At 41.7% G+C, this 15789-nt stretch overlaps 1 protein-coding gene across 1 annotated transcript in view; it reads right to left on the minus strand.

The window, feature by feature from the left end:
- WWC2 (WW and C2 domain containing 2) overlaps positions 1 to 12838 on the minus strand; it is a 70017-nt gene extending 57179 nt beyond the window's left edge. The window contains exon 1 of the mRNA XM_053459503.1: positions 12509 to 12838. Within this exon, the coding sequence (XP_053315478.1) occupies positions 12509 to 12636 (128 nt within the window). The 5' untranslated portion in view covers positions 12637 to 12838. The remainder of the gene's footprint in view (positions 1 to 12508) is intronic.
- Positions 12839 to 15789: the final 2951 nt, after the last annotated feature.

A 15789-nucleotide genomic window follows, 5' to 3' on the forward strand; every position in this document is an offset into this window, starting at 1 on the left:
AAGCATCGGATAGAAAGTAACCTGCTAGTTTATCTTCGAGGTAAAGTGCTGCAGTCATTAAAGGCGCTTCACACAAAAAGTTGTTCAACCTTAAAAAATTAAATTAGAATATATATATATATATATATATATATATATATATATACACATATATACACATATATACACATATATACACACACACACACATACATACACGGCAGGATTGACGATGATAAGGCGCTGGCATTTTAAGGCCACCGGCCACCTAATGGCTCGGCTGTTAGCTATGACGGCTGGACATTAAGTTTCTATGCTCCTGTAGCGTGCGGCCAGGCATATCCAGCCATTGGCCACAAATTACAGCACCTGATCTGCCATTCGAGCCACAAATAGCGTGCGGATGAAGCGATGTTGGGCAGCGGCACACCTATCATTTCCCTGGTGCGCCAGATGGCCAGTTTAATTAGTCATTCCTTAAGTCTAAAGATGAGTCAAAAATAGAATATATCAATAGAAGCATGGGTACAGAATGGAAGGAACATACCTTGTAATCTTATATATGTGTTTCTGAGATATTTTTTTTGGTATATATGTGTAATTTATTGGGCTTGCTATAGATAGTAGTACATATTTGCGTGTGTGTATTATTAAAGCATGATAGTTTTGCAAGACTAGAATTGCCCCAAACGTTAGGCTGGGCTCTTTCTTCTTTAGCTAGAGCTGCTACTGCACACCCCAATTCTGATGATGCAATTTTTGAGCTGCACACCGACTGTCGCTGCCTGCAAGCATTTGTCTCTCCATCTTCCTCTGTGTCCCGTGTCTACCAATATCTCCTCCTATTTCACAAAAATTCAGTACACAGCTTCAGTCACCCATGGACAAATATAAGCATGAGTGCCCCTTTAAATGGAACACATCATGAGAAATAGATTTGTGTTTTCCACATTATAATGATCTGATAAGTTTATGTTGCCCATCTGGGATTGACATCAACAATAAGTCACGCCAGGATCAGGAGGTAGTAAGAAACAGTGATTCTTTATGATGGCTCTTTTGATGTAGGTTAATCTAAGGACATAGCTGCAGCTGATGACTGGAGAACCACTGTTCTTAATTCATTCCATTACTTTGGGGCCACTAACAAAACATTACATACAATCTTTACAAGGCAAACACAAGGCCAAGTGGCTAAGATGCCAAGCCTACTATACCCTAGGGACACAAAAGATGCTGAAATGGAACTTTGAATACTTATAACATCCACATCTCGATACAAGAACAAATCGGCTGTAAGAAAATAAAGCATGTATACAATTTCCATCCATTTTAATATTTTTATTTTGCAGGCGCTGAGCATCATCTTTATCATATGCATGGAGTGCCTAACCAATAAATATCTGCAATATGGCAGTGATCCAATAGCGATCACTTAGTGGTTTTTAATGTTAGTCAATTGAGCACCCCAAATATAGATAAAAAATATTTCATAGTTAAAAGAAAGAAAAGGCAAAAAAGCATGCATACTTGGTAATTATTAGTGCAATAGTGCAATAGCTCAGCAAAGCATTTTCACTAATAGTAGATGCATGGCTACTCATTACTACTAAACGCCGGGACATAGAATCATATCCTGGTCCTCTGGATCAGAAGGGCATGTGCCGCTGGGTACAGCATACACAATAAAGGCTTCTTCATGTCTTCCATAGTGTGATCTCGCTTGTAATAGTCCCACTGAGCAGCTTCAGACGCCCCCATCCCCCAGACCTGTCACCCTTGTCTTAGGTTGTAATCTGCCTAAAACAGCTAGATTTGGCGACAAAATTATATGTACACCCCTTAAGCCATAACATGTTAAGTTGGAGTGATTGAGAACCTTATTTTTAACATAATGTAACACAGTATAAGTACAATTTACTTATTCTTTTGAGATTGAAGATCTATTTCCTTCCACATGTACTTCAATAAAACCTAGGGTCAGATATTACACACAAAAATAATCAATCTAACGGGACTAGTAGGTGGTGCTCACTGACCCTGGTCTTCTGAATTCTGGAAATAAAGAAGATGTGTTCCCCTTTGACCATGCTGGGAGGTATGGGACACTTGTTCTAGGGAGTGTGGAGAGTGTAGACATTTTTGTGACCTACTGCAACAAAGTAAAACATTAAGAAGTATGGAGAATTGAAGCTGAAGCTCAGACTTCACACGTCTTTATTTCAAAGGAGGAGAAATGTTAGAACGAGGTCATCTAAAACTAGAGGGTCAGATGGTTAGATGTAATGTAAGGAAACCTTACAGAGAGGGGGGTCGATAAGTTGAACAATCTTACAGCAGAATTGGTAAAGCTTGACACCGTGAGGGAATATAAACATGAATGGAATAGACACCACTGGCTTATTAAGGTTTGAGTCTTTACAGCAGGAAAATGGTCTTCATCCGACGTCAAATTCTATGTTCATAAGTCACGTAAAATTCAGCTTACAAGATGTTAAGGCAGACCTGAAACGTCATCTAACATGTTCATGGTTTGCTTCTTAATCCAAGTTTTTCAACAATGGAATAGTTATAATAGTTTCCAAAGCCAAATAATGACTTACTTATGAGCTATAAGAGGATTCAATGACTTTTCTTGTCTGGTTATACTGGACAGCCATTTATAGCAAACAAAGGGCTTTTGTAAAAGCGAAGCATTGCACAGCCTTACTCCATAACAGGAATCAATTTCACCTTCCAGATACCCAACGCCGCTTACTGAAGGAAATAAACACGCACACGTATGTTCAGGTACATGATAAAACGCAGGACTCGGCACTGTTACATTTCCAAGGACAGACTTTTTTTTAATCCATGTAATGATTCAGCCGGCTTTTCAAACAACAAAATACGGTAGTAAAGAGAATAAAAGTTTTAAATCAGGATTCAATATTTCTGGGATGGCGTATTCAAACTTTATTGCCTGACCTGCTTAAAATCCGGTATATCCAGAGCAATAACTAACGAAATACAGTTAGGGGAAATCAACGTTCTTTTTCCGACATATATAGGTAACAACATTGCCTTTGGCAGTGAAACATAAAAAATATATGTTAATAATTACATTGTTATCAGGTTTAACATTTTTTTTTACCAGGACATTTTTAAAAATAGACTCTGGAAAACAGGGACATCTGTGGAGGAAGCAGGGTCAGGAGAAATATTTATATATTTTAAAGAGCAAAAATAGATTTTTTTGAGAAATATATTAGTTTGGTTTGGTATTCAGTGCTCTGGTTTGTCAGAATTTAAATATACACACAAAAAAACAACACCAAGCACATATTATTCATTTAAATACATTATTTTTAGAAAAACATTAACCCTTATATAGGGAAAAGGGGAAGAAACCACAACTGAACAATGTTATGAGCTCCTTGAATGTTAAATGTACAACCAACCAGCACGGCAAACATTACAAAGTTCAGGTCAGGGTCATGTGTGTAATAGCAAATAAATAATTCCTACTTCACGGTTCTTTGCATCAGGCTTTCTATTCATTGCCCCCACTGTAGAATCTAAAATATGGACCTTTTAGGAAAAGCATGCATAAATAATGTAGAGCGTGGAAGCACTAACAGAATTCTTCGTGAAGGCATTTAATGTTAATAAAGGACCAACCTCAAAAAAAAAGGGGAGGACTCTCAAGCAATCTTATGTACGTTAATAACTTAAGGAGACCTGAAGACGCACTGCTTCACCTGGAGACTCCTGGTCAAACCTTGAATTCCTTGGTATGCCAGTCTGCCGTGCCAATGGCATAGACATGGTAGCTTCGCTCCAAAAGGGGAAATCTACGTGTTAACCATTTGGTGATAAAATTAGATTTCCAAAAGAGAGAGAAGATACTCTATTGGAGTCAAAGAGTAAACCTATAAAAACGTTCATTCTATCCTAACCTGTATGGATCAAGGACGCCAAAGAAAATCTAGTTGACAATTAGTTGGTGAAATTCTCGTGGCTTTAAAATTATTTTAAATATTATTAAATAAAGTTACATTTCATTGGAACTGTAACTTTATTTCGCAATTTTTAATTCTTTTTTTTTCAAAACTGTTTAACATGTTTACAAAGTATGAACATGAAAAGGAGCCCATGGTTAAGGGATCAGTAAGTGACATCTGTTGTGTTTCTGTGTATGCGTGTCCTATTCTTAAACATGTACGTTTTGACATGGATGTAGTTTATTTATAATGGGCTTTAGTCAGTTTAACCAAACATAAGCATTAAGACATCGTTTGATATACGATCATGAAAGAAAGAAATCTCACATCCGTACATGATATTTATAAGGGCACTTCTTTCATTCCCAAAATGAATATAAATAAAAGTAGTGGGTTAAATCGAGATGTGATCTTTGAGCAGAGGCAGAACACAGGAAGATAAAGTAATATGCCACTAGGGCTTAGCGATTGCAGAGTGTGGTTTCAATTTTTTCCACTAAGACAAGCAAAGTTTAGAAAGCCAATCAGAGGTTTATTTCTGAAAGGCAATTAGCTTGTTACTGTTGCAAGCATTCCTACAACGTAAAGCCACAAAATCGCATATTTGCTTTCTCCAACACGATTTGGTTTACATTAGGTCGAAAGTTTTAGGTTTCCGTGGTTGGCTGAACTTCTTTGAGGGGTTGTTAGTAAAGTTTCTTTGCAAATTACGCACAAGGCAGCCGGGTATTAATCACACATTCCTGGTTTGCATTTCCAGACTGTAACTGAACAATCTTAAGGTAATCAGATTTACCAAATAGTTTTCAAAGAAGCAAAATGTGACTTCAAGAATTTTGTTTTCCTCTCCGCTCCAACGAACACCAGCAATTAGAACAGTTTGAAAAGTAAGTGCTGTGGTATGGAAAGGCCAACACATATTAAGTCCTGATGCTACCTCAAGGGTAAAGACACCATTTCTCGTCTGACAGCGTCCCGCTAATGAGACCAGGGACTACACGAGCACTGGCATTCAAGCTCATAACAAGTTCACGGGGTTACAAAGGAAGACAAAACATGCCATTTATTTCTCATCAAGTGGACAACATGGCAGCATTCGCAAGGGAACATTTACACGCCGTACTCTCCAGTACTTTGTAACATATACTGTGAAGCCATTTTCCAACACATGATAAAAAGTCTACGGAATCACAATACACTGATCACAGTAAATTCAACCTTCAATATTAAATTTAGACTACTCAAATTCATGTATTGCAAAAAAAGGTTTGAACTTTTTTTTCAGCTGGCTCTGGAAGTGAATGTGGCCGGTCTAGAAGTGGGCAGGGTGGGAGTTGTGGCAAGGTATACCCACCTTGCAAATCTCAAATATAATCTGAGACTAGAGAGCTAAAATTTCTAATTAACAGTAACATTTATAACCATGTGTATAAAGAAAGAAGAAAGGGGTATAAAATGCAAAATCAGGGGGGAAACTTAAAACCTTTTTTAAAGAAACAATTTCAATATTTAAAATGAAATCAAGACACCAAGCATACCATATCCCACTGCAAGAATACTACAATAAAAAAAGGTCAAATCAACAATCTCATACATATAGTTTATGCTAGCCTATTGATGTATACATAAAACATTCTTCTGACTGGATAGGTCCATTACCACTATATCTCCGGTTTGGCCTGGAGTCTCCATGTAAAGTCCTGCTTCCCCGGGTCTCTGAGTTTTTATTCTCTGGGCAGGGGGAGTGGAATTTGGCCACACCCAATCCCCACCCACATCCCTTCTTCTTCTCCTCCCACTAAAGGCCATCTGGGGCTAGGCCTGCTTCACATACAGTGGAAGAGGGAGAAGAGGAAGAGGGAGAGTGTATATGAATACCACTTCTACCACCTCTATCGTTTCCAACCTTTTTTCTTTTAGGTTACTTAGGAAAAAATGTAAATGTTTTACTGAGTGTATTCGCAATCAGAAAAGAGTACATGAGTGAAAGCATTTTTTTATGGTTTTACTGATCTATTTACAAAAGCCTTAAGAAGGAGCTGTCAGTAATACTAATTCATGGAATACCAATTCATGGAAATTCTGTTTAAGTGGAATAATAAAACACTTGTTTGTATACCTTGAAGAGAAGTATTTACAACTCTGCTATCCCTAAAGGTCATAAAGTGATGGTAGGTAAGAGCTGATAAGGAGACACGTGCCATCACCGCTCTCTTACAAAAGCAGAAGGGAACATTCCATCTGTGTCCAATCTACCCGAGCTCGGTTACACACATGGAGAGAAATGGTGTGTCTGCTAAACAAGGCATCAATTAAGACATTATACACTTAAGTATCCATCGGACTGGAATTAGCATGGTTCCTGCACAATTTCAGGAGTATGGAAGGAGAGATACTTTTTCCATTTTAGTTGATAATCCCCTTACATCTGGTAATTCCAGAACTGTGGTTGTATTTATGTTTAAATACCAACATGCAGACAAGCGTGGTGTTTCCCTTCATAGATTGTACGCTCTTATTGCACAGTAACTTCCTATCCCAATATATGCACGTTTACTGCACCTAGTATCATAGGGTCTACACATCAACTGCTTTTATTACACCCCTAGATTATTGTACTATTGTACATATGCTGCCTCTACAAATTGTTTTCCTTAAGAGAGCACGAGTTCTGTTCCTACAAGGAGTGCAAGGGTGAATGTGTGTGTGTGTGTCTCTTGACACTATCACTACTTCTGTTTTGGACCTAATGATTCATTTGAACACATTATAAGCTTGAGAGAGTTATATGGAGGGGGAGTTAAAAAATGATTAGCCCTGGGTGCTAAATGTGCTAGGTATGCCACTGAATGGAGAGACCCATACCAGCCAGTACTACTAAGGTGTATTGCTTTGACGAGAAGGAACCGTATGAATTAGAGGAGTATATGTTATAACGTTATTCCACATCAAAAGACCAAACACTTCTAACAGTGGAACTACAGTTCATTAGTGGAAGGTTAAAAACACAAAAACCACTAGTGTACAACGGTATATCCCACAAGCTCACATATACCAAAAAGAAAAAAACCTTGCAAATTCCAACATAATCTTTCAACAACTAGTTTAACATGATATATACGTGCAGTCTATATCATTAATTTAAACAATGTTTGCACTGGGATATAGTGGTGCGGCTGGCCCAACTCAAATGTTTGCGCTTTCAGCTCTTGTGTAATATTCCCTTTTCTTTAGATTGCAAGCTTGTTTGATCAGAGCCCTCTACACCTTTTCTTTCTGCAAGCCTTAACTGTTATATGATGTAGTTCTTGTGATATCCTGTTTGCCAACGATACAGAATGTGATGGCACTACATAAATCAATAATAGTGATTTAATGTATTATATTTTACAAGGTAAACAGACAGCACAGTAACGGACAATTGTATCCTTATGTGGCCAATAAACAGTTATGTTAATCTCAATATACAAGCTTGCGAGCCGGGCTCTCTCCACCTAATGTATCGGTTTGTCTTAGTCTGTCAAATTAGCTTCTTGTCATACCCCTTGAATATATCATATTGGCCCGAATATAGGCTGCACTTTTCCCCCCACTTTAAGTCTTTAAAGTGGGGGTGCGGCCTATATTCGGGGTCTATCAGTTCCGGGCGCCGGGCAGGCAGCAGGGTTAGGATACAGATTCCCCGCAGCGGTGCAGGGGACCCGTATCCTACTCTCTGATACGCTCAGACAGCCTCCCCTGCCGGCACTTTCCACGGAGGGAGTGCTGGCACGGGAAATTGTCTAAGCACATCGTGCAGAGGTTCAGCGGCTGCAGCGATGCATGCGTAAACAACCTCCGCTGCCGCCGCGTCCGCTGAGGGCCGGCACCGGGAGTTGTATACGCGTATTGCGTAGATGTCCCCCTCCGGCCCCGCAAGACACCCGGGAGTCTGCTCTGGTAAGTCGGGGGGGGGGGGCAGAGTGGCAGCATATCTCGAGGGGGGGAGGACAGAGTGGCAGCATATCTCGGGGGGACAGAGTGGCAGCATATCTCGGGGGGGCAGAGTGGCAGCATATCAGGGGGGACAGAGTGGCAGCATATCTCGGGGGGGCAGAGTGGCAGCATATCTCGGGGGGGACAGAGTGGCAGCATATCTCGGGGGGACAGAGTGGCAGCATATCTCGGGGGTGGGGGGGACAGAATGGCAGCATATCTTGGGGGTGGGGGGGGACAGAATGGCAGCATATCTATTACAAAACTTTTTCTTTAAAAAAGCACCAAACTTTTAGGGTGCGGCCTATATTCGGGTGCGGCCTATATCCGAGCCAAGTATTGTATTAACCACTGCGTAAACTGTTGGCGCTATATAAATAAAATATTATTAATAATAATAATATCCTAGATATCCATGCTTCATTTTTTGGTTTGGAAAATACGTTGTTTTCAATGTCTTTATATAAATAAAATCACCCAAACTATTTACAGTAGTATTCTACTACTAGAAATATACTATATTTTAAGCCTTTTCAGCCACTTTGATGGTGAGGATACTTCTGTGCTGATGTATTAGATGAGACATTTTAAGGTTCACAGCAGAAACCTGGTGCTCTTACAGCAAGAAGACGAGGACTATGAAGCAAACTATGCCTGGAACAGCAAATTAGATGTGATTCATCCCTAAATGTTGAGAATCGCCATATTGGGCTACTCAAAATCTGCAGGAGAACCACCAACAGGAGTTTCTATAACTAATGCCACACTGCAACTCTCACAATTCGTATGTACCACGTACAACCAAGTGCTCAGTAGGAACCATAAATAAGGCATTTACAATGAACTGTAATCATTGAGACATAGAAGTTGGCGGCAGATTTTGCCCATTTTTCCTGAGTTAAAGACTCAGACTTTAATCAGCCCTTGGTCTTATCTTAGGATAGCTTTATACTCATCCCATTCATGCTAAAACTCTGTCACTGTACGAGGCAGGTTTACTTGTTCTGATGTACAGTGAGCATATTCATAAGATGTCAGTATGTTTTTGGCATTGCTCTGGCAAACACCGAACATTCTGCCGGGATGGGGCAGAGGCAGGACAGACAGAATTATCAGAATCCCAAAAATGTACAATAGTAATGAAGATTTCATTTGGAGCGGTGTCTTTGCACATTAAATGCCCAAAAATGTAATTTTCAACAAGCAGTAGGTTTGAAAAGAGAATAGAAAATTAATCTGTAACACAACAGCAAGCTCTGGACTCCTCAATCTATTCATGTATAACCCATGGGCAAAGACGCCCCTGTTACATAGATAAAAAAACGCATCATCTCAGTATGAAATGACCCTGTAATCAAAAATTATTATTGTGAAACCCCGTGACATATACTGTAAATATTTGTGCATATTTTTGTATTCACCATTTTCCTTGTGATTTCACGATTAACCACTGTATTGTGCCAAAGGGAATTTAAAGACAAACTTCAGCTATCACGGGCATATCATAGCTGCATGGCTCCCTTGAAAAAAACTCTGTTGTCCCTTTTGCAACTGCATGGGCGAAATCCTGCAGAATCCCCCCCCCGTATATATTTGCCCCTTTTGCACCTCCAGCTAGATGCCAAACATCTTATTTCACGTGATATACTCACCTATTTGTCATTTAAAAGAATGTATGTTAAAGAACACGCAGTATATTAATATGCATTCTTCTTTAGAGCGAGTGTCAAGGACATTAAATTATCCCTGTAAAACTAACCAAGGTGTATAAGGTGAATTCAAAATAAAAAACATTTGGTTATTTAGAAGCCAGTCTGCAGTCGGCATTGCAATGATCAATTCGAGTCAAAGACTGCAAGGCAAATACCCCGGTGCTTTGGATAAGGAGCATTCCTGCACCAGGTATGTCATGGTGTGACTGACACAAAGATCTGAGCCTGCTCTGCGTAACCACAACATTAAAGACAAGAGCGTATTCATCACATTCTGTGCTGTCACATACCTGAGTAAGTATTAGACAAGAACTTTTTTTTTTAAAAAAGGTTATTTATACACATGATATTTCAACAAGAAAACACCAACCCTCAGCAGCTATGTGAACCACCAGCTAATACTTAACTTCAGTATGCAGAATAGAATGTCTATACATCCCAGCATTTGTGCGTGGCATTAAAATTGAGGCACACTTTATTCTCTCTTTCTTCTTGCTTGTCTATTTTTCTGACCCCCCCCCACACACACACCATGATTTTCACCATACAAAACATTATCCAACAGCACCATTCCCCCCCCTGCACCCTTGCCATGCTGGGCAGGGCATGCAGTGAGGGGCCAATCAAAATACCCCAACACAGCATGACCAACAATGGCTTTTATATGTATAGATAGAAGGGAGCAGTGAGTGTTTGGCATATGGGTGAGCTCCCAGTACCTTACCCTGGGAAGTTCCCATATATGCATGTGATAACAGTATCTGAATAGATATTATTCAATGACGCTTATTTTAAATATCCTATCCTGGTAAACATTCAGAAAAAAAAGTTGCAAAAGGAACAAGAATTCGGTCCCACTGTTGCGCCTTCATGGCCACACAACACGGATGTGTTTTTAAATGTCTGACTTTTCGTGAAAAACAGACCCAACAGTACACATTATTGTATTAGAAATGAGTTAATGGAAAACAGTCTAACTCTTGAAAAGTCATTAATCTAACACGCTCCACATGTAAATAATGAGATGGAGGAGGCTGGAGATACAGTAACAGTTGCTAAAACAGGAAAAGTCCATCTCATTACTTTTAGATTGTTTATTGACAATAAAATGTTAGCTAAGGATTATGAGAGTTGTAGTTCAGCGGCGGCTGGAGTGGTACTTGTGGACATTAATATTTCCAGACACACACAGTCCGGTGGACTGTCAGCTCTTTGGACTGTAAATCCATTCCGCTTGTTTGAGTATTGGTTTGATTAGTACAATGTAGCAAAAAAACAAATACCCCTTCGTCTTTTTGTGCCTCATTGGATGCAATAGCCATGTAATGTATAAGTTTATTTTTTCTTTGAGGTCTGATTTATGTTCACTGGTTATGTGGAAAAAAAAACAAAAAACACCAGACTGTCCGAGTAAGACCCTCATGATACTTTGTGGCCCAACAACATTCTTGAAGCCACATCTGAAAATATTGCATTATTGATAATGTTTAAAAAAAAACTCCTACGTCCGTCAAAAATAGCACTTCTCATTTACTGCCGAGAAACACATTATACCCGAAATCAGGCCTACATGCCAAGGAAGCCATTCTCCAACCCATGTGATGCCCGCGTCTTAAAAGAATGCAACGAGATATGAACAAGTCTGGACCTTGTTAACCTGTTCTATGCCGGCTCAAAAATGTAAAAACTTCATAAATTACTTTGTTTTCAGACATAACAGTGTCATCTAACTGAACATTTTTTATTTTTTTACAAAATTATAAACTGGATTTATACACCAAACATTTTGTACATGTTTAACTCACACACATTTTATTAAGTTACTGAACACGAGACAAATTCCTTCATTCACCCGAGATCCCCATTAACGCATTAGCAATAATTTAGACAAAGCCACCGAGAAGCCTGCCTTGGCTTGTGGCCACCGCTTGCCTCGCGAGAAAATGCCATCTTTTGGATTTTGGAAGGAAAGATGGAAAATAAAAAGTTTGTCTTCCATAGTTTGATTATCTTTAGAGACATCGTATGAATGACACCTCTCGTGAGGAATCAGGCCTAGGGTCTCGAAGTATCAGACACACATGTAGTATGTGGCATTATCAGCACATGTGAAACGCGTATCGATCTGTTCTAAATGAAAACCACCTGGAGACAAAAGGAGTCTAAACAGACCCTCCATAACCGTGACGCTGATACCAATAGAGTGTTAGAGGGACTGAATGCATTCTAATGTACCACATATTTAATGGCAGCCACTGTGGACACTGGGTATAAAGCTCTGGGAAAGAAAAGGACAGAATCACATCACGCTATGATCCCTCACACTGTGTATGGGTTATGGGGGATCCTATACTCTGCTGCTGTGATAAAGGAAGGAAGCCATCTGAAGCTGGGGAGTGTGGGAAAAACCTAGCTGACTCCCAGTAGTGGAAAGTTGTCTGCTGTCCCCACCCCCCTGTTGCCTCACCACATTTTTTTGCCCTTTTTTCTATTTGCAGAGCCCAACATTCCTGAGATAACTCCTTCCCCCTCCCCCTCCTCTTACTACCCAAAGTGACTGCTACATCCACCTCCCCTCCACCCTTTCACTCCCCCCCTCCTCCTGACCTGCCTTTCTTCCAAGACTCCCTCCCCCTCCAAGCACTAATACAACATAACCGTACAACCCAAGCAGCTGCCGCAAATCCAAAGAAAAGCATATAAAATCCTCACCAAGCCCATCAGACACATCATTATTATTATTAATTATTTATTATTACTACTATTAATGATGATCTGCCAGTGAGTGGGTGATAGGGCAAACACACAGTATGGGGTATCCCTCATCACTGGGGTAAAGCGGGGCACACGTGATCCTACCTGTCCCTTGGATCGATCCAGCTGGTCTGCCTGGTGTTGTGATCGATATAAAAAACCTTCCCGTCGTAATCTCTCGCTTCTTCCCAGCCATCCGGTAAAGGCAGCTGCCCATTTCCTTTCCTAGGCATGATCGCACTCGGCAAACTCCTCCATAAGTCCGGAAAGATGTTGGGGGGCAGGGGGAGCGGAGGGGGTCAGCGGTGAGAGAAGGGATCGCGAACACCTAACGAGGAAGCCTGCCCTCCAAGCACAAAAAAAAATGGAAGCCCACTTAGTAGAACGTGGAGCCTGGCACGGAAGGCAAGGGGCTGGAATGCAGCATGTCGGACCGGGGGGCTGCTGGGGAAGGGGCAGCTGGTGGCTCCCGGGCAGCAGAAGCAGCAGCAAGAGCCGTGTGGATTGGGATCGGGGAAGCCAATAACCCCGGCCTGTTCCCAGCCACAGACTGATTAGCATGAGATTAGCATCCGTCTCATCTGCATGAACATTCCACACTCCTGCATTCCACAACCTTAACCCTGTGCCTGCCGCTGCCTGCCAGCAGCACTTCGCGTGTTCCTCATCAGGAGCAGGGTGGGTGCTCCGGAAGACCCCCCTGGCCCCAGTCTCTTACTTTTACACACAAAAAAAAGTTGATTTCGGAAACCCCCTTCAGGCTTTTTCTTCCATTGGATCTGCTTACTGCCTGCCTTGTGTTCTCACAATATTTTCCCCTTTTGTTATCACTAATGTGTATGTTTGGCAACACAATTATTCAATTTTATAATATTTAGCATTTTAAGCCATATTTCACATGTCACTAGTGGAAAAAATATTATTTATCAAAGCCTGGAGCTTCTTACTTCGGCAAATGTGAGTTAAAATATATTTACCCGGGTATTAGATACATGAAACAGCCTCCCAGAAGAAGTGGGGATATAAACGTGTGGTATAGGCATAGCAGCCATCCTCAATTTTATTAAGACACGGAGGCTTCATATTATGCTTTCTTTATTCCCTTCAGCAGCAAAGAGATGAGGAAATATTCAACAAAAAACAAACAATAACCAATGAGAAGGTAGCATATGTAATAACATCACGCCCCTTTCAATAATCTTCCTCTAACCCTTTCAGTCTCTTTCTTTTCCTGTTTCTTCTCGTGGTTATCTTTTCGCTGACGCACTTTCCCGCCGCTGCTGCCGTGCTCTCGGTCCGCTCCAGCGGCCGCGCATTCGCGGTAGTGTTGCGGCGGACATTCTGCTTGCAGACATTGTGTGTTGTCGTTTTGGTGGCCACACTTCTGCCCGTGGTTGCCTTCTTCATTTTCTCTGCTGTCTCGTTCTCTAACGCGGTGCCTTTTGGCGGCCACGCATGCGCGGTAGCGTTGTGGCGGACATTTTGATTTCGGGCTTTTAGGTCTGCCTGTGATGTGGCGAGCATCTTTGTTATAGTTTGGCACGTTTTTCTTGTTCCTGTGGCTCCTCCCTCTCTGTGCAGTGGCCATTTCTTGCAATAACCTTTGTGGGTTTTTTTCTCTCCTCGTTTTTGTGTGCCTGTCCTCTATATCACTGGATTATTTCACCCTTGATATATTTGATAATATTTTCCTTTAGGGAGTGTTTATTCCAGGTATTCTTATATTTTTCCTGCATTTTAGTCATGCCCAATACTAATGATTCTCTCCCTACTGGGCCTTATGTTCCCAATGCTGATCCTACTGGTCCTCTGGTTCGGGATGAACACTTGGTCTCCTCAGAGGAGTTCCAAATTATGATGGACACTACCATGTCCAGGTCTATTAACAGAGCTTTAGTACAGGCTATGGGGAATATGTCATCTTCCATTTCCCAATCTATAGCTCAAGCCTTGGCCCAAGCTCATGGTTCCGGTATGCCTCAGCCTACAGTCCATAACATGGGTGCCTCTGAGTCTAGGTTGGCAGGACGTAAAGCAACTGCCAAAACCAAACATATCTCCTCACTGCACAATGCCAGGGTCTCCCCTGTTATGCTGGACAGCTCTCACGCTGTCTCAGATGGCGTGTACGTACCACGCACTAGTGCCCCTGGTCGGGCTAAATCGATCAGAACATGGAAAAGGTGCCCTATGTGAGTCCTCTGAGTCAGAAGCCAGTGATGGAGAAGAGGCAAGATCAATGGATTCCTACAGGGATCCCATTGAGGACGCTGGCTCGGACGAGTCGGATATTCTCCTTGAACCCCAGGGTCCCCTCCCCATACCCAATACAGATTTACCGGCTTCAAGTGCCAATAAGGCTGATTCTTGTGGCCCTTTCCTGGATCCTCATGGGCTACCGCTCTTCGATCCAGATGATCTCCGCCACCCTCGATCTGCGGAGTGGGAACCCCCTACGCACATTGCCAGATACCTGGCATTGCGTATTCGTACCCCTTTATCCAAAGAGACCAGGAACAGATTGAGGGCCGAATGTCCACGGCCAATTGTCCCCGATGGGGTTTGCAAGACTCCAGAGGTGGATCCTCAAATTATTCAATTTTTAGGGAAGTCAGGCTGGAAACTGAGAAAGGGTCTAGAGTTTTTCCTTAAAAACTGTCAAGACAGGGTATTAGACTCCCTGGGCCCAGTGACTAAATTATACGAAATGCTGGAAGCCGCAAAGGCGGGGGCACAAACTTTTGATTTTGATACCGCCTTAGGGTGGATTCAACGTGTGGTGTGCCTACTGGGGAATGCTAATTCCTCCCTGGCTATTTAAAGGAGGAAGGCCATTCTCCTGAAAATCAAACCAAAATTGGTCAATATAGCCGACACCAAACCCGGTCCCTCGGCTAAAGGCCTACTATTTGGCGAGTCTTTCATTAAGAATGTGGGATCCTTTGTGAAGACGTTCACCGCTTTAGATAAGGCACAGAGTTCTATGAAGCGCGTCTTCGCGCCTAAGGTTTTTGGAGGGGCCAACAGAGCTAGGGGCCATCTGTCCGGCCGTGGATATCGCGGTTCTTTCCACCAAAGTCGAGGCTCCTTCCCCAATAGAGCTACATATAGTGAATCCAAGCCTACTCCATTATTCCCCTCCAGAGGGAGACCTTGGCAGTCCGGCAGTTCCAAAGGAGCTTATCCTGGGAAAAGACCCTACGGTAAGTACTTGGTTTCAAGCTGTTTCCCATGTAAATGTGGGAGGCAGATTAGCTCTATTTGCTCATGTATTGTAGATTGTGACCACAGATGTATGGTTTCTCGAAACTGTGCAGGCTTATCGTTTGGAATGGACGACCATTCCTTTTCAGGTGGCTCCTACAAGAGCGTTCATTTTTCCAACA

The sequence above is a fragment of the Spea bombifrons genome, chromosome 1 (genome assembly GCF_027358695.1).
Source record: "Spea bombifrons isolate aSpeBom1 chromosome 1, aSpeBom1.2.pri, whole genome shotgun sequence".
Classification (NCBI taxonomy): domain Eukaryota; kingdom Metazoa; phylum Chordata; class Amphibia; order Anura; family Pelobatidae; genus Spea; species Spea bombifrons.